We start from the raw sequence: 27,510 nt of genomic DNA on the forward strand, positions 1-27,510 counted from the left end.
GATTTATCTATTTTAGAGAGAGAGAGAGAGAGCATGAGTAGGAGGGGCAGAGGGAGAGGGAGAATCCCAAGCAGACTCTGTGCTGAGTGCGGAGCCTGATATGGGGCTCAATCTCAAGACCCTGAGATCATGACCTGAGTGGAAATCAAGAGTCCTGGGCTTAACTTATTGCACCACTCAGGCCCCCCTCATGGTTGTTTAGACTGTAACGCATTTCCTTTGTAAATTTTTTTGATCAACTGATTGATGATTGGAGTCCGAGTCCAGAATGATCCAGAAAGGCTAAGATTACCCTAATTGTTTATCTCTTTCTTGTTTCCTATACTGTCCCTAACTTTGACTTGTTATTCTATTTGACCTTATCCTTTGACATAATGTTACGAAATTAATAAGGCATTTTCAGCTTTAATGAAGCATTTCCAGTTTAAAGAACCTTTCTAAATAACTGCATCCAACTGTGGAGGAAGAAAACCTAAATTATCCTGCCTTCTAATCACTACTGCATTTGTTGTAAAAGAAAACAAAAATAATGATGATATTTATAAAGAAGACAGACAAATAAGCTAAGTGATAATAATTAAGAATGAACCACAGAAAAGACTTGTAGAGCTGGAATCAGCAACTCTATGGCACATTAAGATATTCTGCTTATGGGTTTTTTTTCTTTTAATTTAAATTCAATTAGCCAACATATAATAATTAGTTTCAGATGTAGAGTTCAATAATTCATCGTTGCATAAGTTGGTTGTTTTGTTTTCTTCTTAAATGATTTTACTTTTTAAAGTGTTGTTTCAGACTCTTATGGTACTGAGCCTCACCGAAATCAGTGACCCTAGGCATTGTGTCAATTAGAAATCCTATAGCTAATTAAGATGTAGGGTGGTATACCACAGCCAATACATAGGACTCTTTTTGAGTCTGGTGACAAGTCATGTTTTGTGACCAATTCTATTTTTTTGTATCAGTCTCTGAATATCTGGCTATGTAAAGATCAACCCCCAATATTTACAAATAAGTAGGTTTTTCTACATTCATATTTCAAGTTCACAATATTAAGTAGAGTTTTTATTTAATCTTGAATTTCTAAAAGTCCATTACTTCCAAAAGAGCTTCTTGACATCAGATTATAACATGGGTTATTCTGTAATGGCTGCTGGCACTTTTGTAAGTATTAAAAATATATGTATATTTTAAGTGAAACATATAATCTGTTTAAAATTGTTTCATGAGGTTAAAAATTCTATACATATTTTAATTAAGATTATTAGATGCTAATTAGGTTTATAAACTCCTAGTGTATCCTTATAAAATAACATTGAAATATAAATTAAATGTTTTATTGCCACTTGAAATTATGATTTCAGTTTCTAAGAATATGATATAATTTATTTTTCTCACTAAAGACATATCAATAAGAAATCTCACATTGCATAACTTGTGTCACTCACTAATAAATTTCAATAGTCAATATCAACCTAAAATAGTATTTAAGACTATAAACCTTTATCTTAAAATTTTAAATGCGATATTAAATGAGATTCAAGCAATAAAATAGCTTCATTATCTTGCTTATTTATGTCAATTTGACTTGGTAACAGATCACTAAATGACTTTAATATCAAGTATTTACATTTTCTTTTTAGAAAAAGACATTAAATCCCAAGTTTATTTTAACAAAGATACATATCTTCTAAAATATCAAAAGGACAGAGGTTATGATGCAAGACCATCACGTGAATGATAACTTCTCTAACATAACTTGGCACTTGCCAGTCCTACCTGCAATACACACTATACATTTTTTTTTTAAAGGGAAACTATTGGTTGGATACTACTAGTTTTACCTTGGAATATTGCTCGCGATCAAGTTCTTGACTAGAACCAGACCCTGTTGTCTGCTTAAATCGATGGACTTTCATTTTCATCTGTCTTGTTCGCTCCTCCACTACTAAGCTTGCTGCAAAAACACACAATGGAAGCCTATTAACAAAGGCGAAGCACTTTTTGGAACTGAATGGTTTAAGATTTCAATTCTTTTGATATGATTTCAATTAAATCAAATTTAGAAATAACTCATGACTAATAAACAAAATGCAGAATATTCAATGCTAGCACCTGTTAATCTAAAGATGGACATGACTCAAATAACACAAAATGGGGAACACAAATGTTAGTAACAAAATATAAGTACCCTACTTCTTCACCTGATATGAAATATTTTCAATTCCATTTATAAATGACTATGTGAAATCAGATTTAATTGTGAAAATATGCTTTCCATTTAATCAACTGCTTGTTGCATGTACATAGAGCAACAAATATGCATACTGAACACATCACACATATATGCACATGCTTAGCATGCATGCACACATCCACTTAACATCCTCAGCTAACTGCAGTCATCTAAAAACTGTTTTAACTGATAAACACCTGCTTTTCTGAGGCATTCTTATTAAATCAATTTCTACCAGCAGTGTTTCATGAATATTTGCCAGTCTTAGAAATGGACTAAGAGAAAAAAATTAGTTTTCTATTTCTAGTGGCTATATCTGATCACATATATGAAATTCTTACATTTTGAAAATACAATATAAAAATTTTAGCTCTTTAATTTGTAATATGAAAGAAATACATTACATTAAAATGTTTCTTAGTCTCCTAAGTAGAAGCGTGACTGTTTAGATAGGAAAACTACAGTCTTTTGAAAAAATACAAGCTATTTTAAGTCGGAATCCATCATAAGCAGTTTAGCTTCAAGACCTTGCTATTATTTTATACATTTTTACAAATGAAGGAGGAAAAAGAACTAAGAGCACAGTTGTGGAGAATAAACTCTTCAAAACATACACGTGTGTTGTGTGAGACCTATGTTATTTTTTTATAACCTTCTGACAATTTCTCGGACTATTCAACCTCTGCACACAGTGCTAAGATTTAGTTTTAAGTTGTGTATATACATATATTTATGGGGGGGGAATTTTTTTGTGCATGTGATTAAAGTACTGAGGCTTCTGCCAAGAGAGCCAAATGCCCTCATTATAATATGAATGTCGATATATGCTATTGACTTGGCAGCTGATTTTACCTCTTATGAGGAGTTTATAAAGACACTTGCTGGCAAATGTTTCCATTGCAATAGCTAAAGGCCTATCATCCTCGATAAAAGACACTGACATCGATTATAAAACTTAAGCAAATATGTAGCTTTTATTGTGTATTCAAGTACAGATGAATAGCACAAGAGATAAATACATAGTTTGAAATGTGTGGGCAAATGTTTTAATTATACTTTAAGCATAACATTATTAGATGTTTAGCTTTGTTTAAATTCAGTAAATTAGGTAGACAACATCCATCCCTGACACCACTGTTCTGTGAATTAAGCAATGGTGCACACTTGCTTTGAAAAAGCTGACTTCAGAGACAGTAAATGATGATTATTATGATTAAAGGATGGTACAATGGAGATCTTGAGAAAAGTAGTAGAAATTTATTAAATACTTGACAATATAGAGTTGTAATGATAACTATAAAGTAAAAGGCTACTTGAGATTAATTAGAAATTGAGACAAAATTATTAAGATGCGTTAAATTTACATAAAGCCATGTGCAATACAAGAAAATGTACAAAAATATGTTTTCTGCCTTCTGCCTATGGTGTAGGTACCTTGAGATACTTGCTCTGTCATTTGCTTTGAGTATGGAGGAAATCAAATCAACAGTAAGTAATAAGTCATACTGTACACTTAAAGCTTAAAGTAACTCAAAGTCATCTGTATTTGTAATAAAACCAAACTTAAATGACATTAGCTTAATATTCTCACCAAATAATATTATTTTTAAGATATTCTTCACATTGATTGGCCCATAGCTTTGTAACCTTCACTTTTATTATCATGAAATTCTTAGGGAAGATAGTTACTTACACTGAAAAGATAATTTCCAAGAGCTACTGGCCTGAAGCAATCTGAAACATTTCTGGTGATTTTACCTTGCCAGGACAACACTTCAGTTCTCTAAATAGGATTACTTAGTTTGTGATATGGCTGTATTTAAATCTTTATGTTGCAAAATTCAAAACTAAATCATAAGGAGACAGTGGTAGCCTAACTAAAACGAATCCTAAAATGTTTCTTTTTTTTTTTGTAGATTTTTAAAAAGATTTTATTTATTTATTCATGAGACACACAGAGAGAGAGGCAGGTTCCATGCAGGGAGCCTGATGTGGGACTCGATCCCAGCACCCCAGGATCACGACCTGAGCCAAAGGTAGACGCTCAACCACTGAGCCACTCAGGTGCCCACTAAAATGGTTTTAAATGACTTCATTTGACCTTCCAAATATGACTAATACACTATCTTTATTCTTAAGGGAATGAAAGTTAACATTTTTTAATCTGTCAAAGAAAGAAAATCCCCAAATTTTGATTCAAAATTGTCAGTAGACTCCCTTTACTACCCAGAAAAAAATGTAGTTGCCATCTATCCTCATTGCTTGCTCTCAGATCCCAAGAACAGAAGCAAAATGCCAATAGCTTATCATTTACTAACTCATATCAAAAGATCAGATAATTACATAAAATTCACATTTTTTTAGTTATTCTCAATACTTCCATATGGTATATACATTAGTGTGTATTCTGAAATAATTATTCATACAAGTTATTATGTTTCAGTAAATATTTTTTCTCCAAACATCAATGAAGAAGCTTCCCTGTGAATTTGGAGAGTTTAACTTTTTTACAGTTTGCTTACTTGAGATGACATTATTTCTGAATTATTGGTGTGTCTATCTAAATAGTAAAACAATATATGAATTAAAATAAAATATCACAATTTGAATTAGAGGACATGATTATTAATGTAGATTTATACAGAGTAATAGATACTTAGAAATGATTACAAATGATTTGAATCCTTGGAATATGGTTATCTGTCAAGTATCCCGGTATAAGCAAAATTAACCATGGCCTAGAAAGCTCAAATATCTTGTTTTGAAAAGAATGGTCATTTAAAATTTTTGCATTGGCACTTTTAATGCCAACAGCAAAGCTAAAATATGAAATATTTTCCAATTCTCCCATAAACCCTAGCATTAAATTCACATTTTAGGAGCATTCTGAATGTTGGCAGCATTTGTAAACTAACAAAATCATTAAAATGTCAGTTGTCATTCTGTTATGAAAGGAATTTAAAGATTGGGGGACTTCTGGGTTTTAATTTTTTTTAATTTCAAAACTGTCATATACTAGAAGTTAAGAAAAAAATGCTCTCATTTTCTACAACAAGTTTAAATTGCATTTAGTCTTTTAATGAACATATAGCTTAGGTAAAACAGTCAAAAGAGAAGGATGTTTGCTATAGATTAAATTTTAGCTATAATTGTGATAACGTGATATGAATAAACAATTCTTCTCTCCCTCTAAGGTACAATTAACACTGTAATTTTTAAAAAAGATTTTTATTTATTTATTTGATAGAGAGAGAGAGAGAAAGCACTAACAGGGGTAGTGGCAGAAGGGAGGAGGCTCCCCACTGAGCAGGGAGCATGACGCTGGGCTAGACCCCAGGACTCTGGGATTATGATCTGAGTCAAAGGCAGAAACTTAGCCAACTGAGCCACCCAGGTGCCCAACACTGTAATTTTATACAAAAGGTATTTAAGTTGGAATTTTTCACTGTGCTTTCTACAAGCTGAATGCTGTGTCTGATGTTAAATAAACTGTGCTTCTTCAAAAGAAGATAGTAATTTAGCTAAAAAAAAATATTTATTCAATTTAATCCATTTTCTTTAGATCCACTTCATTTACACTATTATTTTAAACTCTGACATTTTTTAAATGAATGTACATATGTCAAATATCAACTCAATATTTATAATTAAGAAATAATAAAACTAGAACCTTTATGGGTTAATTTAAAACCATACTTATGAACTCATTTTTTCTAAACTCAACAAGGACTCTGATTGGAACACGAAAGGTGGGAAAAGTAAGGACGGTTTTATTGTATTTATTTATTTTTTAAAGATTTTATTTATTTTTTAAAGATTTTATTTATTTATTCATGAAAGACACAGAGAGAAAGAGGCAGAGACACAGGCAGAGGGAGAAGCAAGCTCCATGCAGGAAGCCCGATGTGGGACTCGATTCCAGGACTCTGGGATCACGCCCTGCGCCAAAGGCAGACTTTCAACCACTGAGCCACCCAAGCATCCCAGTAAGGACAATTTTAAAAGTCTATAATTTATTACAATTTGCTAATGGAAAGTATTAAATATTATTAAAAAGACAGACTAAAATAATTGTTTCTCTTCTCATGTCCCATACTTTGCTATGAATTCTTACTCTAATGGTATGGATGATCTTTGATGAAATTCCAAAGAAGGTAAAATCATTTGCAAATACTGTGTTTGTGCCTACATGCATTTCTTCTATCTATCCCTTTCATATGATTATTAAAGAGGCCTGTGACTTGAAAAAAATAATAAAGTTAAAAGGTTAAATCTTCCCTAACTGTCCCTTACTGAAAAATGTCTATAATATCATCTCTTCCAAAGATAATGTAATTTTTTCAGGGAAACTCCTTTGACTTACAGATATTTGTGATTTGCTTAAAAAGATTTTAAATATTAAAGTTTTGTATAATTTAAAATAATTATAATTTAAGCATTACACTTTCTTAAATATATTTAAAATATAAATGAATTTACAATTACATAATGATAAATTTGCTCTGATCTTCAAATCCGAAATCTTCATTTCTTCCTATGCAACTACAAATTAACATGAATTTGGAGTTTCAAATGTTTGTGTTTATAGGCAAAAAGAAAATCCAGATACTATATTGTTAAACCTTCTAATGCTTTGTAGTATTCTAGGTGAAACATAAGTGTAAAAGAGAATAGGAATAATAAAAATTTCCATACTACTAAATATATTAAATTAAAAACATTATGATTATTTTACTTTATAACAGAGTTAGCTAGTACATCTGTCAATCATGACTGGAGGTTAATGTTTGTCAAGTCAACTACAAAGTGCTATCAGATTTTGTCAATAGAAAAACCAATGCCTCTGCTTCCCTACTTCTCAGTAGTAGTACAATGAGAGTTCAGAGATAACGAAGTCCCATCTTTGCTCCAATGTCTGTCCAGAAGAGCAATGGTAAATGACCACATATCTGGAATTTGTCAGGTAAAATGAGATACATAAATGAAACATTTACGATGTCTCAGTTATTGACAGTATTGAAAAAAAAATTCCTTCTCTGAAGCACTTAAAAAATCATTGATAGTGGTAACTCAAATATAAGAAATAATATAACATGAAACATGGAGACTATAAGTAATAAAATATTTAAAAACTTTTTTAACTATTATAAACTATATACAACTTGAACAGAAAGATGGGTTGATATTTGAAAATCCAAAAATGAAGAGTCTCTATTAACAGTTTTTTAGGCTTTTAAGTGACACAAATTGTTAAGATGTATAAACATTCTCCATACATCTGGAAGCAATGTGGCAAAACAGTAAGACCCCACAGGAATGACTAGGCATGGCTTACAATCTTGGGTGCATTACCATTCATCAATTCATCAGTGTAGCCTTGATCAATTCCTGATACATCTCTTCATTATGGAGTTTTTATTTGTAAAGTAATAAGATTGCTCAGTTTAACTTCCAGCTGTTATAGCTTATGATTTTGTTTATTTCAATAGGGTGTTAGAATTTTCTCCACATGTTTAAAAAACAAAAAACTACAAATGACTTTCTCTCTTTGTCTATTACCTAATTCCCAGTATTATAAAATTTGCTAACTTTTTGCTAAAACTATAGATGTTAATGGGGAAAAAAATCAACAGTGCATTTTACATTATTATTTACTATTGTGGTTTATTTTTCCAATTAAAAAGGCATTCCTTGCATATTCATCCTATTTTTGGAGTCATACAAGTGTAGCAAACAACTATGATATAAGTATACCCTCTACCTTCCACACACATATACAGTATATCTACATGAAAATTAAATGTTTATAGTACTTTCACTACACAGAAATGCCCAAATTGTGGGTCATTTTCTCAAAATAAAATGCATTACAATTTGCAAGGGTAGAAATGTATCAAATTGTTTTCCTTGTGCTCTTGTATGATTCTCTTAGATATTAAGAATTGTGCAATCATAGTACAAACAATAAAAATAACAGATAACATCTATCCAGCATGAGAAGTATTAAATATAACAAGTAAATAACATGTTAAGTGAAAACATATTGCCTTTAAAGGCTTTTAAAGAAAATAACTTAACTTTTGGTATGGATCATTGAAGTGCAATATTGGCACAGGCGGAATAGGTAATTTGTACATATAATCATTCAAATCTCACCATAGCCAAAGCCACAAGACCATTTCTTGTTTAAGCATGCTGATTTTCACTGAACTGTCTAAAACAAAGCTAGGATTACCAATCCCAGGCATCCCTTTCAGTGTTAAAATTGCCAAGCACCAGAGTAACACTGCAAATACTAGTCAGATACTTGACAGATTAGAAAGGCTCTTGATGAAATAATCTGTCATTTTACTTTGCCCGTTTGTGTTTCATAGGGGTAAACAGCTTTATAAAATGTATTTCTATTCTGGGGGGAACCTTTTTCCTTATGAGACACTTTCAAGAATACAGTTTTCATGAAAAGCAGCCCATGTATGTAAGGCTTCTCTGGGGGAATACCAAAATCATTCCCTGAGGGATCATGTTCTTCATTCCAAGTGATCTCCAAAATGTTTATTCATAGTTTTCATTATTCCAATTACTTATTCCAATCACATTATTTTATTATGCCATTACAATACAGATGGGAGGAGTATATAACTTGAAAGGTTTGATGTGGCTTAACTGCTAAATTCAGCATCAATTTTTTGATAGTCTCTTCCCTTTTTAATATAAAAAGTGCTTATCAATTTTAAAATTTGTTAAAAATACAATATTGAAGGGAAACACATGCTGTTAAAGGAAAAAAAATCACAGAACTTATGCATGGCTAGACATCTGTCTGCCTTTTACTTTTCCTCTACACTTTCTTAAAAAATCCTAGGAAGAAAAAAAAAATCCTAGGAAGAAAGTGGTAACAATGTTCTCCCTCAACAAGGCAGATCTTGCAAGTTGACATAAGTGCTAACTACTTTGAAGTTTTTACAGTCTATATACTATTTTAAATAGCCATATATTAATCAACAGATGGGAAAACAGGATTAAAACCAAGAGTTCTGAACTGTTATATGTAAGCTGCTTCACTCACTATGTCTCTAAAGTTTAAAGAGAAGGCTAGAATGACAACTATATTTAAGGATTTGTGGCAAAAAAAAGAAATGGGGAAATTAGACACTTTTACTGATGGAGCTCTGAATATTTATGAACTACTCATAAATATTCATAAGGGTTCAAGAAAAGCAAAGCCTGGAAGATAAAGAAACTTAAACCTTTGAAATCACAACATGATAAAAACAGGAAATGAATCACCTGGCCTAAAATGCACCCTACTAAATATGCATCTAATAAAAATGTTAATAAACTGAAATCCTTTTCTACTTAGTGACAGTTAAAATAGTGCTGCTTCTGAATACACAAATTAGTTTACTTTCAACAAAGATTAAGTTACATGATTTTTTACTATAATGTGTTTCACAACCATAGTATACCGTTAAAGTAAATGTGCAGGTATCATCTATACAATAATTTAGGTAACAGAAGATTATTAAATAATGTTTTTCATTTTTTATATGAATCGCAGTAATGCTTAATAGTTCCATAAATTCTATTTTGCTTAACTTAGCATTCCAACTGTTCTTGTCAACACTTAAGGAAGGAAAGTACAGGTAATTGATTTGACCATTTTTTATAAAAACCTTATACTTTAAAATACACTTGACTGTAGACAATCCTTACAGAGCCCCTACAACTTGGTTGCAATAATTATTATATATTTTATTAGTGAAGCAGGAAAATAAAAAAGCAACAAGTGCCACTTACTCTTTGTTCCTGTTCAAACCACTTAATAATTTGAACTCTAATTGCTTTTCATTCTCCACAGGTGTAAGTTACACATTTTTTATAATAAAGAAAATTCATATTTGTATAAAAGAGAATGTGACATGTTTTGCTAGGATTTAAAATTGCTTCCAAAACCCCCAAAGTTATTGCACTTAAGAAATAGTATCCAAACGTATATAAATTAGAAATTGATTATGATAGTAACATTTTTTCTCACCTTGAAGTCATTTAATTTCTGGTTCTGTTTTGATCTTCTTATATCATTATTTCGATGCCCCCAAACTACATTCATGGGCTCTTTAAAACTGTCCAAGAAATGTAGCAGAGAGGGAAAAATTGGCTTACTTTTAGAATGAATAATTAAAATATGCCTATAAAGCAGTTTGTGAAGTCTAAAATGATATGGTCTCTCAGCTTTCAACATAAAAGAGGGAGGGAAAAGATAAATAACGTTTTATAAACATTTATAGTTCCTCAGTTAACTTTTCAACTTCAAGAATGTGTTATCTTTATTCAAATACATTAATTTGAAGGACAAGCTGGGTATAAGATTTAGTTGAGTAGTAAAAAATTGGGTCATCAGGGGGAGGTGGGACTCCTACATGAGCCTCTCTAAGGTGCTGTAAGTGGTAGATGTCATAGCAACATGGACTGTAGACAGAAATCTGGTTCTGCTGTGCAGCAGCTTTGTCCCTTAGGCATCCCACTTAGCCCTCTGACTCTCTATGAAACAGGTTCTAATCCCTTCCTTACAGTTGCACATGTTGTTACCATAAACATAGTTATCTTTCAGGTTGTTGTAAGAACATGAGAAAAATATATAGCACTCTTAGTCAAGTTATTGACATAGAATAAGTGGTGAATAAATTCTATCTAACATTAAAATGTTAATAGTATTTAACATCTCTGTTTATGTGCTTTACAAACATATGCTGGAAAATTATATACTGGTCCTTTACAGTTAGGGTGACCAACCATCCCATTTTGTCTGGAACTGTCCCAGTTCAAGCACTGAAAATCTTGTATCTCGGGAAACCTCTCAGTCCTCCACAAACTGGGACTGTTAGTTGTCCTACAAGTTGGTCTACATTCATTAAAAACAAACTGTCACTAGGAGCCCCTTAGTCTATACTTTCAGGTAGGCACAGTTTGTCCCAGTCTTCATCAATCCAGGGAAGATTCAAGATAACTTAATTCTCCAATACAATCCATTACAGAAAAGTCAGCTCATAGCAGCAGGGTTTCTATACAAAATAAAACTGCTTCTTTCTTGTGGGGATATGTGAACCTAAACTTTGACTTTAAAGAAATTTCTTGAATTTGCTTCTATCATTTATGGGCTTTTCAAACTTTTTGTGACTAAGCAATACTCCCTTAAATCCCAGGAGAGGGATGCAACAACCTCTGCCTTGCTTACATGCATTTTGGGATGTGCCTCTTTGGCTGTTTCAGTCATGTGGTCCATTCCATGAAGCATATCCATGTTCTACATGCAAAGAAGACTTGGCAGAGTGACGATACCTCTCAGCCAGAACACAATGACCTTGAAGAAATGTCAGGCTGTGTAGTGAGGCTGTAAATGTGCATAACTCATAGAGATTTTAAGTTGTACAACTTATGAGTTTTGTTTTGTTTTGATTAGCTAATTATAGCTTTTGGCTAGTAATAATATATATAGAAGATTTTTCTAAGTGAAGAATTATTACATTTTTCTTTCTTTTGGCTAACTTAATTAGGTCATGACCCATTTCTAATATAAAATTTTAAGGTTTTTATCATACTAAATTTATTATACAAATCCAACTAAATTCATCTAGGTACAAATGCATTGGCCATTTTTGAACCACTGAATCTAAAGTTGTGTTTCTGATACCTGAATTAAAAATGCAGGATGGCCAGCAATCTTTGCAAAATCTAAGGACCAAGACATTTTGACCTTATTGAATAACATTTTATTTTATATTAATATCTACTTATTGCCTAGTATGTCAGATACTTTGCCAGAATATAAATATATCTTTAAAATTCAAATTAAGTAAATAATCGAATATTATCTCCCATTTTCACTTGGTAATACTGAGGTATATAACACATACCTTAATACATTAGGAGAAAAAAAATACATTAGGAGTTAGGGATAATGTACTTGGGATTCATGTCTATTAAAATAGGATATACTAGAGTATAGAGGAAGGAAGTCAAAAAGTAAGAGACCTGGGTGCATAGTCTACCATTCATTAGCAGTGTAGATGGGTAAATCTCTTAATGTCTCTGAATCTGAGCTTTATCATTCATAAAAAAAGATGATGCTACTCTCTGGACTAAGTTTTAGGATTACTATGCCCAAAAAATTAATTCAATCATTAATCCATAAATACTAAGTAAATATACTTTTATCATGTAGATAGGATTAATTTTTTAACTATTATTAACAACATTCTATTAAGCTAAAAGCTAATGTTCAAATATTTAATTATCAGGCCAACAGTAACAGTGAATAGAAAATGGTACGGGCAATACATGAGCAGGACAATGTATGTGAGTACTTGAAACTCAAGTCCAAAGACCAAAAATCAAATGTGACCCAAAAGACAGGAGGTCACTAATGTGCCAACATAGCAGGCTGAGTGGTTTTCATCGTCACTCAGGAAGACAGAACTCATGGGTATTGTAACAGTACTGAGGCCGAGAGAAGTGATATTTAGGTAGCTGTTTCCCAGATGTATGATTACACTGGGAGCCAAACTTTCTATAATGTTACTGATATCAGAAGGGAAAATCCAGGGATTTTTCTCATCCTTTGCAGTAGATACTACACTGAACAGAGGCATAATCAAACCTTTTATATGAGAGCAGGGGAATGCAAACAAACAAACAAAAACATATAAAAATATATTATTTTTCAAAAGTAATTGTCATCCTAGATCAATTTTGAGACAAAAGCACTCTTAATTTTAATCTTTTCCTCTTCAATGTGCACAATACAAAATACTTAACACCAAATGCCCTACAAAATCTTTGCAGGGAGGAAACTACCTTTATGTTAAATAATTTTGCTCATTATTTCAATAAATACAGTTATATAATTCACATATTATGAAAGAAAAGGAATAATATTAAATGGTTAAAAAGTTACATTAATATTTACCTTTTGTGGAAGAGTTATATTTTTCTTGTTCTTCAATGAATTAAATGCACATAATGATGGAAACAAAAGAAAGAAATCAGCAAATTTATAGTTAGACACGGAATGTGAATCAGCACAATGGCATGAATAATAAAAATGTACAACATATAATGTGACATGATAAATTGCAATGACAAATCATAAGAAGTCTCAAATATGGTACTAAAATTAATCAAAGAAAGAATGAATACAACAATTTAAATATTTAAAATAAAAACATAAACATTGGGAAATTAATAATGTTTGGCATTGAAAAATATATTGTGTGGCATTTTTTTCTTTCTTTTAGGAACTGCAAAAATATTTCAGTACTAATTTTTCCTATAAAATCTAATTTAATCCATTATGACTTTTTATTGCAAGCATATTAAAAAGCATCCATAATATTCATAATGAACATTTTTCATCATTTCAAAAATAATAGCATTTCAGATAATTTGAAATTTCACATAAGCCATGAAAAACAGAATTCCATTTTTTACTAGATAGTAAGCATTTTCTTTTCATTTTGAAAATATTCAGTAACATTTCCCACAAGGAAAAAATTATCCTAGTTTAAGTAATCCTTTCTTCCTTCCCAAATTAGTTATATTAAAATATCCCAAAGTGAAATTATTCTTTGGAGATTATATTTCTTAGACATTTCATAAAGCTTTATATCTACCTCCTTATTTGTACACTATTTATTGAAAAATAGTGGTCTATCTAGATAATTCTGAAGGGGGTATTGTCAGAGTTTTAAGTAACAGATATATTAATAATAGAACACATAAAATAAAACTGGAACACCAAGTGTTAGTTTACAAATAATTTTTAAGTATTTCTTTAAAAGATATTCAGTTGAGCACAAAAAGTCACTTGGTTGGTCTCAGAAAACCATACAACATTTTTTTGCAAACAGTTATGTTGCTTTCAGCTTCACTCCCTATAAGGACTACATTGGAATACAAATTTGGAATATAATCAGAGAAATTTCTTAGAAGTCTTTGCTCAATTATCACATGCCATCAGTTATTTAAATTGTAAGGCTACTTTTTGGGCTACTTTATCTCAAAATCTGTGTTGTAATCACTCCTCTTCTTTTCTTCTAAGTATACTTTAACATAATCAGATTCCATGTAGCAAAGAGGCTAGCATTTTTAATTTTTAGAAGAAACTTTAAAAAACTTTTCAAAAATTTAGTAAAAATGTTCTTTCAAAGGATGTGTAGCCTTTATAGCACATATTGCTTTTATGGTACAAATACAGAGGACTAAGACTGAATTTAAAAAAAAAAAAATGCATCCAGTCAAACAATCTAATCATCCTGGCACGAATCCTAAAAACAATCAAGTAGATAACTGTATCCAGCAACTGTATGAATAACATTTTATGAGTTCATCAAAAAGTTGTATCACTGTCCAGGAATCTAAACCATTTGAAATATCTGCTCTTACCAACAATGCTTATCATCAATTCAGTTCTTTTTTCAAAAATAAATAAATAAATAAATGAATAAAACTACCCTTTGTTAAAAATAAAAAAGACAACAGTAACAAAAAAGAAGACTGGAAAGATGGAAGTCAAGTATAGTAGAGGCTTAATTTGCAAATGAACTTCATTCAGTGTTAACTACAAAGAAGATTGAACTAATGTTTAAAAAATACTGTCAAAAGAAGAAAGAATAATCCTATAGCCCTACGAACAATGAAATCAATCATAAATAGAATGTGCTACATTCTGCTAATCTATCAATCAAATAAAAAGTTTACTTTTAAAAACATATTTTAGGACACAAAGATTTCATGTCTGTTCAGTTTGAAATAGATCCACAATATGATGATGGCAGATACTATTATCATTTACCAAAAGTCCCAGAGCACTTCATAAAATCAAAAGTAAACCAGATCTGTTTTAATTATGTTAGAACACTTAGATACAATAACACATGTTTGTTCTCAGATTTTTGAAAGGTTTTGAGACCATAAATTTCAGGAACCTCAAATAACAAAAAAGTGTTGACTAAGTATATTTATATTAAATTTCAAAATAACTCCATCAATTTCAAGCTCAGTCATTCCTTTCTTCCCACCTCAATTCAATCCTTACAAATTGATGATTTCTCTGAAAGACAACTGTGAATATGAATATCATAAACAGTAATGTTGATATTAACAATAGAACATAAGCTTTTTTAAAAAGACAACAACAAATCCAGCATACAATCCAACTGATTTCATAGAAGCAATTCTTATTTCTACAGAAGTAATATAACTATAATCTCACTATATAAGAGTTATATGCAGTACCCTTATATGCTTTTGAACCTGTAGAGTATTAGAGCAACTGGAGGAAATGCAAAGAATTTTAGGAACACATGACGTTTTGGATATCGATCTTTAGCAAAATATGGCCAGTAACAATGAATTTCTACAAAATGCCAGAGTTTGTGGTTCTTTTAGTTGTGCAACAGGAGTTCATGAATGGATAATTCAAATCAACACCAAGTTTTATTTAAAGCAGTTTCATCTAGGCTACTGCTAATTCGAGTCTTAAGAACATTAATTATGAATTATCTTCTCAAAATGTTCCCAAAAGAGAAAAGTTTGTTAAACACATGAACTGAGAATTCCAATTAATTGCTATTTTAGAAAAGAAAGTCAGAGTTTCACATGGCATAAATTCCTTATTAACTAAATGAATACTCTTATAACAGGCCTGAATATTGAAGCATGATATATCAATGAGACATATAATTTTTAAAAATAATACATATCCAGAGTTTACCATAGCAACCTTCCTCTTAGTAAGTTGATACTTCTTAAAATCTATATTAATTTTCTATAACCAACTATTCTTTTTGTACTCTCTGCCATATGTCTTTGAAACAATGTATTTATCTTCTTACATCATTTCTGTGATATATTAACGTGATACATTCAGTAAATTCCTACAGTTAAATAGTAAAACACCTACACAGCTCCCTCAATATAGAATGAAATACAAATTTCACATCAGAACAACCAACACTATTGAAAAAAATATACAAAATGTTAACCTTTTAGTTGTTTTACGGGGATGAAGATTTTGAACACACATTTTAAATAGAAGTTCACTGTATTATACTACAACCCCAAACTAAATATTATTTCAGTACATTACTTAGTGGATCTCTGATAATACTTAAGTGATAACATATACTTATAAATCTTTTTACCTAGTGAGAAATCTGATAGACCTTGGGGCACATGAAAAAAAAAAAACTGGGACTATTTTAACACAGTATTGAAATAATCTAGCCTGCATTAAGTTTAGGGAACTTAATTTCCATTATCAAAGCTCTCTTCTCTCTGTTTCTCTCATTCTCTTTCTTTCTGGGTAAATAAACACAATGTGTATATGCTTAAAATAAGAGAATCTGTAAGTAACATGAACTGTTTAAAAAAAAAAAACACCCAAAACACTAAAATATGTGTTCTTTTTCTTGTGTCATAAAACTTGTACAAAAAAACTAGTATATTGCAAGTATATTAAAATTAAAAATACCAGTAAAGACTTCAAATGTTTAAAAAATATTTTTAAAATAAGTTTAAGCCTTCTTCTAACACATAAAATATCATATTTTACTGAGATTTAAAAAACTGTATTTTTTTTGTTCCTTTCTAAAAAGGTGCTTCTAGGGCTCAATTCATTCTCTCAATTGACTGTCTAAAATTCATTCATTCACTCACTCAGCAAAAACAGAGTATATGCCATAAACCACTATAACTTGGTTCTGGGAATAAAATTCTAAGAAACAAAATTTTAAGATTCAGTAAACTACATAAATTATTATTCATTTAATATAAAGAGTATAAAAAGAGGTGATTCTCAAATCCAAGGTTTTTGGACAATGATCTCTCTTTATTGGATACCTTGTTCTATACTGCCGCTTCTCACTGGCACCTGTGGGAGCTGTCGTCCCCTCCGACTGCTGAAGGATGTGTCTGAAGGAGGAGGATGGGTTGGACTTGCTTGTCTGTGCATTCTGTGGGCACAAAACAAAGGGGGGAATGAAATGATGAAACTCCAAGAAGGGCCTGACAAGTACCTTTCCCTTCTTCCTGTTACTATTAAAATAGACATAAACCTCCTAACTCAGCCTTTGGAAACAAAATCAAATGCTTTTGATGATATGTGTAAAAGAAATACTATAAAAAGGATCTAAAAGAGACAAGGTAATGTCTGTCACATATAGTTCTGCAGAATGAATTCCTGAATTGAGTACAATCAGACTCACTTCGAAATAACTTTCTATGAAGTTGTGGCTTTCCATTAAGTTATCCATTTTTGGTGGTGCTGAACCAAATATATCTACTTACAGCCTCTGAATCCTAACCATGTGGATAAATTAGTCAAGAAAGGCTGTTGCCTAAATTGCTACTATTAAGTCAATATTTATATATAGAATTACTTATAAGTGATAAGAATATTTCTAGCTGTAGACTTTTATAAATTACCATTCATTTGTTCCTTATTTTTAAATAGGAAAACCTTGACAGATATTTAAATAAATAACCTTGGGTACATGCTATAAAATATACTGGTCCAAGGACTGAAGTTACAAATATAAATTTGAGAAGTGTGCAGATACATTACTACTGCACAGGAGTAATCTGACCTCCATCTGCTGGCATTCTCTCTTTTTTTTTTTTTTTTTAACTAAAAAACTTTCAAACACTCTAAGATTTTACCGAAAACATACAAAAGATTTTTATGAAAGAAATTTCTCTTATACTTTTTAAAGCAAATACACATTTAATTTTCCCGGTAATTTTTCATAAAGAGTTTCACATAATTAAAATATATGTATATATATATATATATATGAATATGCCACAAACAGATGGAAGGACATAACACAGCCAAATTTAATTTTCAATGGTAGCTAATTGGCAGGAACTATAGACTACTATCAGCACAGTGAAGATAGATGCAACTATAGAGGATGTGAAATAGGTTTAAGTGCCACAAAGAAAGGGTTAAAAATTATGGTGTCATAATGAGTGAAAGCATCAAGTGCTCAGGAAAGTACAACACCACACCAACACCCGGAGGCAGAACATGAATGCTGGGCTGGACACTGAATAGCGACCTTGTCAGAAGCGGAGAAGGTGGCGCCGACCCTCCAGGGGCAAGGTGGTGGGTAGAACACAGTGCTCTGACACTAGAGTGCTCACTCGACCTTGAGCGAGCGGGATGTTTTCCCCTAAGGACTGGCTGATCAGTCGCTCTTAGGGCTGCGTATCCCCTTCTAGAAAGGCATGGTGGGAGAACCCTAAAACATTAGGGCCAAAAAAGATCTTCAGTCAGCAGGTTCACATTAAGTTTGATACCAATACATTTGTCCAAGGAAAACCTGGTTACTCTTACAAGGCAGTGACTTTAAAAACCAGAAGAAACTCATCATCATGCGATCACTGAAATGGAATTCAAAAGAAACTGACAAGTTACTGCAAATGTACATGCCACGTGGTTTTCAGAGGGCTAATCCAGATTCCTCCAATATAATAAACCTCTGTAAAGTTGCACAAGGGCAGAGACTTCTGTCTCTTTTTTACTGAGCTGCATCTCTAGTGCCTAGAATACAGCTGTACAGAAAGCAAGAACTCAAAAAAGATACCTTGATTGAATGAATAAATATGATTAGAATAGCAAACACAGGGATACTTCAAGCACTTGCCTTCGAGAAGAAATAGTGCACTGTAGGACTCTGTATATTTTTACAATGTTAATCATTATAATCTGCAATAGGAAGTTTATTCCATGTAGGCTGCAAAAGGAAGATGTCTTCTAAGGTTAAGAGAAGCAGACCACAAATTATAATGATACAATAAGATGGAGTATGTTTCATTATTGAACTGACTAAATACAAATGGCTAATGTATGGATAATAACATATCTTCTAAGACTAAAAAAATGTCTGAAAAGATACTGTCCATATATTGACAGTTATCTTAATATAGGGTTCAAAATCATTATGAAGCCAATTTATGAAGAATTAAAAACTGATGCATATCCTGTTTGAAAGAGATACATGATTTTGTCTTTTAAAAAATCATTTCCAATATGTATTTAAATAAAATGCATGTTTAAAACACCCAAAATTGATCTTTTTTTTTTACAGTGACAGAAGCAAAGAAATAACATTTCATCCCTTTTGAAACAAGGTTGTAAATCCACTTATCAAGTGATTTGAAATGTGAGAGTAAAGAATACATATTAATCATAGGAAGTTTATTAATTATTGACTATTTTATTCACCTTGTATTCAGATTGACAATTTTTCTTTTAAATAAAATGACTTTCATAGCTGTTATGATTTTAATTCAAGGTATCTATTTCAGAACAATAAAATGGGAAAAAGGGACAACTTAGAATGGTAATAAATGTACATTTTTATCTTCTTGACCTATGGATTGATGCTTTATCAGACTTTAATGCTAATACTGAAACCTGGACTGTTGTCTCAATTTATAAATTAAAGGAGAAAAGAACTGACAATACGTACTAACACTGTCTATTCATTCTAAATTGACTTTTCACATACTTCAACTCTATAGAATTAATTTATATGGAAAGGAGGGCATGATCAAGTCTTTTTCAGTAGTAAAGAATGAGTTTTAATCTATTACTCTTTAAAAGCCATTATCATGAGTACAAACTTCAAGCAATCCTTATTCACAATACTTTTTTAGTGTGGTCTAAAAAGTGACTAGTAGTTTTCACCCTAGTATTGAGAAATTTCATTTCAATTTCACTTAAATCTATCTTCATTCTTTAATGCAATTCATAGGCACTAAAAGGACTATTTAAATGTTACTTGAAATATGAACGAGTTAGGTAGACCTTGTATGGCACCAAACTGGCAAAGATATAAAAAGTAACTGCAGAGACAAATAAATGGCTTTCTAGGTGAGTATTAATCTAGATTAAGACTACATGACTTAGTGTTTCCATCTCCAAAGCTACAGGAGTATCTGGGAACAGCTTGTATAGTGTGTTTAAGGTTCCTCATTTAGCACCAGATCTGTTTTTTCTTTGACACGAACTAAAAAATCCCTTAATAACAAAACAGTCCCTACTGCCAGCCAAACTATAAGTATGAAAGCACAGACAAAAGGGGTGGCATCAATAACCACTCTGCCTGAGGAAGAGAGAGGAGTGTGGCATTAAGTCTGAATTCCAGGAAGGAAAACTGAGGAGAGTGAATATGCAGAACTTTAAGAGAGAAGGGCAAGGTTCTGGAGATGAGAGATAATGGAACCAAGTACAGTTCATTTAGACTAGAGGAAAGGCAAATCAATCAAGAAATTCTGAGGTACAGGGATGAAATGTTGAGAATCCAGGCTGTTCAGCCTTGATGTTTTCAATGGAATGTAATGTGCTAAGAACATATGGATACAAGAATGGAAGAGATTAGGAACAACCATACCAGAGAATGGAACAGGGACTGCATGAGGGATAAGTAAAATGACAGTAACAACTATTCTTTACTGAGCATCCATCTGGAGCCAGGCACTAAATGTATGTGTGTATATGGACACATGTATACACATATATGTTCTTTTTGATATTCTCATAGCAACTCTGGAGAAGTATCATTATTCCTATTTTATAGACAGAAAAACTGAAGATCATAGAGTGACTTGTAAAATGACAGCTAATGTGCGGTTAAGGTAAGATCCACACAGATCTACTGACCACCAACACTTGTTCCCTTTGTTGCCTATTGAGATAGAATTTGTTTCCATATCACAAGATGAAAAATGTCAAATCCTTAGATATACTGTTAGTCTTATAAAACAAAATATAAATATATATCCAAATATCAAACTGTTTGACAAGTTTTAACAGAATGGTCTCCTTAGAGCTTGTAGGAACAAAATGTATGGGAAATGGCATTTAATGAATACCTACTCCATTATACAGATCTATAAATATCCCATAATTTTTAAACAAAAAATAAAGCTTATAGAGCAAAATTCTAATTCAAACTTAAGTATGTCTGAAGCTAGTTTACCATCTCCAAATGTGTATCTAAATATTTACCAGAGTCCAATCTATGCCTACTCTCTTCATCTAAGACTAGTGTTTTGACTTGAACTTAAGTAAAAACACATATCTCACCAAAATCTGAGGTTAGTCAGACATATCTATTGTTGCAATGATCTTGCAGTGAATTTCTTATACTGCAGCTTAAAAATATATATATATTTTTTTATGGCTTATTAAATAAAGGATGGACACACCTGTGCTATTTAAGGTCAGCTGTTCAATATGGTTCCTCTTGTAACGGCCATTGCAGGCCTACACATTCTCTTTCCAATAGCACCAGAACAACATAAAATGCATATATGTTGGGAAGCTTTCCTTTTCAAATTGGTTAATTCTAAATACTAATCTTGACAAAACATCCCCTAGGTAGGTTGCAGAGTATGGGTTCCACAAAAATAAAAGTCGCTAGAATAGAAAGGAGAAATGCTGCTAGATATCATACACTGAATTCATATGAGAGTGAAAAGTCAGACTTTTACTAAGGAGCTTCCCAAGAAAATCTGAAGCACTGCTTTAAATGCTAGGCACAAAAGTCAGAAATGAGTTCTGCTTGTCTTCTGTCTGTAACTGGTCATATCTTTCAAAATATTTTCTTACAACGCTATTCCCCATAAGACCAAATTTGTTAAGGCCAACAAAGGGCCTTCAAAATGATGACCATTAAATAGCATATTTTGCCAGAAGCCAAGTTGTGATTGTATGGTATGAATCCTTTGGGTACGCTGTTAACTTCCCAAAGACTAAGCATTGATGTCCAAAGGATTCATACTGTGACTTCAATTCATCTGAAGTTAGGTGTTAACTCAAGGTAATGAGAGTTAACACAAACCTAGAAAATCAGGCCAATTCTTCTTTTGTAACTAGTTATTCAACAATCCACTTAAAAACCAAGCATATAATTTATTCTCTAAAAATCAGTGGAGAGCTTTAATTATAATCGAACAAATATACACCCTTAAAAGGTTTGAGTTTTCTATATTAAAATCTATTAGCAAAGTAAATAAAGCAAGAGTAATATGAATATGAAACTTAAGCAGCAAACACGGGAGACTGGGAATCAATGAAATTCTTGCTATTCTTTTTGGAGAGAAGGAGGATATGTGTTTATTTACAGATAATTTCAGTGTTGTAGAGGGAAATGCCCAGATACCACTCATTTGTAGTTAAGCACCATGAGTTGATTCTAGAATCATCCAACATTTTATAAAACAGTATCCTATTATCAAAAAGACTTTCTCATTTATACTCAATTAGTAATTGTTAAATGAACTAAAGCCTGAATGGGGCAAAAAGAATAAGACTTTGAGGAAAAATCTTAATCATATCAAAATAATTGAAATTATGTCTGTGAGGCAGGGGAGCAGTAAATGGTGCTTGAAGATTAAAAACTTGTCTAAGGAACTTAAGTCATTTATAATACTAGTAAAGAAACTGTAGTTAACTGAGTTGGCATTAAAGAATATGTAAATGGAAACTTAATCAGTATTGTTTCATCACAGGCTATCTATCTCTCTATCTTTCATTTTCTTTCTCAAAGCCTAGATCTCTGTAAAATTGAATCTCTACTCAACACTTTTTGAATCCTCTAAATCCTAAATCTCTAAATCTAAAGGAATTAGAATCCTTAAATAATCGATATCCCCATAACTATTAGCTAGGAATAAATTTCATTTTCCCTTTACCCACACCCCTTGATGTAACTAATAGCTACTAATTTTTCTTTTTTTTTTTTTTAACTACTAATTTTTCTGATCTCAATTCAGAGGTAGTATCTCCTGGGAGGTTTCCTTTTTTGCTGTTCACTATTTTATTCCTTGAACTTACTAGCACTTGCTTGGCAGATATCCTTTAAATGAATAACTGCATTGTCCAGAGTTTATCTCAATCAAATCTATTGTGACAGACTAGCTGGAATCTTGCATCTGCCTTTCAATCTTTTAATTCATCTTACAAACTGTTGTTATAGTGATCTATAATTTTTGAACTCAAAGCCAATGATTAGCCTCTTATGTGTCCAGCCCACCAATGGCTCATGGATGAATAAAGCAGAAGTTGAAATTCTGTTAAATAGTCCACAAGGTCATATGTAACATAACATCTAGAGATTTCTACAGTTTTATTTTCAACTCTCTCCCATCTCCTGAAAGGATTCTCCCTCTCAAAATGGGCATAGATCCCCCCCAGATCAAGAGGAAATTTTAAGCCTCAGTGTTTACTCATATTTTTTTCATTTTCATGGAATATTTTTTTCATGGAATATTTTCTATACATCTACTTTTAAATATCTAGATTTCACTCAAGTGACACCTTTTTTTAAAAAAAGATTTTATTTATTTATTTATTCATGGGGGAGAGAGAGAGAGAGAGAGAGAGAGGCAGAGACATAAGCAGAGGGAGAGGCAGGCTCCACACAGGGAGCCCATTGGTCCCGGGACTCCAGGATCATGCCCTGAGTTAAAGGCAGACACTGTAACTGCTGAGCCACCCAGGTGTCCCTCAAGTGACACCTTTTATGAGATATTTCCTTTCTGCACTCTACTCTTTTTGTTTTCACTATACCTTGTGCATACCTTTATAGTAATAGCTGTAACACTTTAATGCATTCTTTCATTCACATCTGCATCTCCCTACATGTTCTCAATAATTTTTGGATGAATCAAGAATATGTTAATGAGACATTAGGTGTTTTTTACAGCTATGTAAAATAATGTGTTAATATCTTACACCTAAAAATAGTTAAAAAATTGGTAAAGTTGGATAACTTGCAAAGTAAGTCAATAATTCCATTAATTTTTACATTAACTCAACAAATATCTTTTATAGACAAGTAGAAATCTTGGATCAATTTGCAGAAAAGAGATTTTTAAAAAAGATGACATCATTCAGATAAATAACACTCAAAATATTTGCATATTCCAAGTATTACATTCATTGATAATATTTAAATAATCTCTGAAACAAAATATTAAAATGTCCTAATATGTAAATAGTAATGAGTACAGTTTTAGTCTCCTTTAGTCATCAGCATGATCACTAAGAGAAATAGAAGAGATTTTTCTTAAACCCTAAAATTTAAGGGCCACCTTCAAATTACCCTTCTCTTGTTTTTTAAGGCTATTCCCATATAAGAGATCTATTTACATGAATGTTTTTAAACATCACAATCTGTGCTTATGAACTGATCATATAAAATAAGTGAAGGCACCCTTGAATTTATCAGTTGAAATAGAAGATGGCTACACAGCACAACACCAAGCCTACCTTTCTGCATCAGAGGCAGTGCCTTTCCTAGTCTGTTTTTGGATGCTAGATCTGTCAGACTTTCTGGAGTGCCTGTGGAATGAAATGTTAAAGAAATACAAAATATATGATGAATAAAGCTACAGTAATATCATACAATGATCAAAGCAATAGACATGAGAAATGACAACTATCTTACTTAAATGGTTTTGTCAGTTGGTGCTTTTTAAAATTAAAAAAACAATAATAAATAAAAATCAGAACTGGTGCTGAGTGGAAGACACAAGTTGCCCAACAGGAGATACAAGAAGTTGAAACTCTCTTAGTCTAGACAGGTTTGTCTGCAGTAATGATTTAGTAGGAACCCCTGCCGAGCAACTTTGCCTTTCCTAATGAGTAAACAAGTCCAGTGGAGCAATGTAGTGATGATGGATGTGATGACAGTAATGGTTTAGGTGCTGAAAGACTACAAAGAGGTGAAGTGCCCTCTACATTTACAAGTTGAACAGGGTGCTACAAAGATATTTTGTTTGTTGTTCTTCCTCCACAAAATATGAAGAGAAGAAAAATACTAGAGTGAAATATGATTCACATAATCATTTTATTTAAATCAAGTTTTAAAATTATTTCCAAAGTTATCACAAACATGCTTTGGTAACCATGTAGCACTTTAAAAAGCTAACCACATATCACAAACCAAAGAATAAAATTCTCAATATATTCTATGTTCCAGAAGCACATATGTACACTGAACATTTGGAACTTGAAATGTCTTTTCCCAAAGAAATGTTTATATAGAGAGCCTACCTCCCTAAGTAGTAGCTTATATATGCCTATTTGACCTAAAATGTATCTCAGCTACTATATATTTGAAATAAATATAATATATTATGGTCAAGAAACTAAGACCTTAAAAAGAATCCCACGGAAACCATAAAAAGTAATATGCATTTTTACCTTGATAACTGTATATTTTTATCTCAATAGTTGATTCTTTACAGTTTATCCTTATTTTTCTTTCCTGATATCCCTTCTTCCCAACAACGAAGAGAAAACTATCTGTCATTACTTACTAATGCCAGATAATCTTTGTGTCACATATATGCCAAGCCCTGCTATCAAGCTCACTAGTAATAACATATCAAAGGATAAAGTCCACCTTCACAGGGCATACAGACTTCTGGGGCTGCTCCTCTCTCCCCATCTCTTTTGCTGTTGCCCAAAACTGGGCTCACCCTGTGTTGCCTTTCCAATTTAGGCTTTCAGTTGGGTGTTCTCAGGTCTTCTGTTACTATGACATCTCACTTCTGAGAAATGAAAAAAGGGTTGAAGCAGAGGAGAGAAACATCTCTCACCTGCCACTTTCCTTGAATTGTTGGAAAGGGGATATATAAAATGATAACTCTATGCCAGGTCCTGAGGGAGGCACTGATGTATTAACCTTCATGACAATCCTTTCATGGTCATCTTCATTTCAAAGATAAGGAAACAGGCTCAAGACAAAGCCACTCAATCAGTAAGAAGTAGAGCTGGGAAAAGAATGTAAGTATGTCTGGCTCCTAACCTATTTCTGTCACGTACTATCCAGCAAAGTGAAGGGATGAAGTTGATTCTAATGTATGCCTTTGGGTTGCACCTTTGCTCAAGAAGGGAAGAAACTACAAAATGTGGTTTAAGCCTAGGGAAGCACGAAGACATAATCCCTCATACTAAAGGAGTATCTCTGATATTCTAATTTACTTTGTTGATCCTATGATGAGGAGAGAGAACTGTAGTGTGGAAGAGTAGAGAAGTACATGGCACACATGTAAAATCGATTGGAGATGGTTGTTGGGAAGGAAAGCTTGTCCCTAAAGCAAAGGGAAGGAAGGTATATACATAGCAGGAGTTCAGTAGGCATCTGAACTCAAAATAAAAATATACCATTAAGAGAAATTTATTCCTTGTCCCAAGAACGCTCAGGGACTGGTAGGACAAATGTTCCTTTTCTCATATTGAGCAGAGTGAGAACAGAATGAGAGCAGAGTTTTAGATAACATGAAACTCACTGTCATAAAGGTTTTCACTCATTTATTCATTCAACAAATATTTGTTGAATGTGTATTTATGTCAGACTGTTCTAGATGTTTGGCTTATGTCTGTGAAAATAAAATTCTTCTGTCTTTAAGCAATTAACATTTTATCTGTAGGAGACAGTGTACCACCACAACAAAAAGCTCTCAAGAAGTAAATTATATAGTGTAATAGAAGGTGATAAATGCTAACAACAAAAGGTCCATGAGAACAGGAAGGATCAGAAATGTATGTGAGGGTGGGGTTTGGAGGGCATCTAGATCACCATTTTAAATAGGGTAAATTCAGGAAGGATTCATTGAATAGGCAACATAAGGTGAGGTCCAGGGAGTTAGCCACCTACATATCTATGAAAAATGTATTTCAGGAAATGAATGGCAAGTGCATAGGCTCTAAGACAGGTGTGTCCTTGGTATGTTGAAACAAAGTAAGGAGACCAGAAGGCAAAGTGCTGAGAGGGAAGAGTCAGAGGACAAATTTGGTGATGTGTGGGGGTTGGTGACTTAAATGCAGTATCCCATAGACTTTTGACAAACTTTCTCCTACTGCATAATGAAAAGGTTTATAGGCATCTTTTAGAACCTGTCTGTTTTTATCCCTGCTAATTTCTATTAATCTTTCTAGATTCAACTGAGATTTTGCTCCTGTAAAACTTTCAACTCTCCCTCCTCTTCTCATCCCTAATAATATACTCACATACTAGATTATCACAATAATTTATAATGAGAGTAATGATGACAATGATGAGGATGATACAAATGATATCTAACATTTACCGAGAGCTTGCTGTACACCTGACTGCTTTATCCGCATTAATTCATCTTATCTCACCAATCTAATGATATGGATACTACTCTTTTATATCTTTTTTAAATAAAAA

The 27,510-nt window shown here is 32.2% G+C and overlaps 1 protein-coding gene across 28 annotated transcripts in view; it reads right to left on the bottom strand.

Annotated features, from left to right (window-relative positions):
* Positions 1-27,510, bottom strand: part of RIMS1 (regulating synaptic membrane exocytosis 1) — a 477,727-nt gene that overhangs the window by 93,717 nt on the left and 356,500 nt on the right. For 6 of the 28 annotated variants that reach the window (XM_041766371.1, XM_041766337.1, XM_041766317.1 and 3 more), the window contains 3 exons: positions 24,579-24,650; positions 17,135-17,247; positions 1,845-1,957 (listed from right to left, as the gene is read on the bottom strand). In XM_041766371.1, coding sequence (XP_041622305.1) covers positions 1,845-1,957; positions 17,135-17,247; positions 24,579-24,650 — 298 coding nt within the window. Of the gene's footprint in view, positions 1-1,844; positions 1,958-10,271; positions 10,324-13,202; positions 13,233-17,134; positions 17,248-18,354; positions 18,538-24,578; positions 24,651-27,510 lie in introns of those variants that run through there. The other 22 variants (XM_041766468.1, XM_041766434.1, XM_041766413.1 and 19 more) reach the window with 8 other exon arrangements.

The sequence above is a fragment of the Vulpes lagopus genome, chromosome 1 (genome assembly GCF_018345385.1).
Source record: "Vulpes lagopus strain Blue_001 chromosome 1, ASM1834538v1, whole genome shotgun sequence".
Taxonomy (NCBI): domain Eukaryota; kingdom Metazoa; phylum Chordata; class Mammalia; order Carnivora; family Canidae; genus Vulpes; species Vulpes lagopus.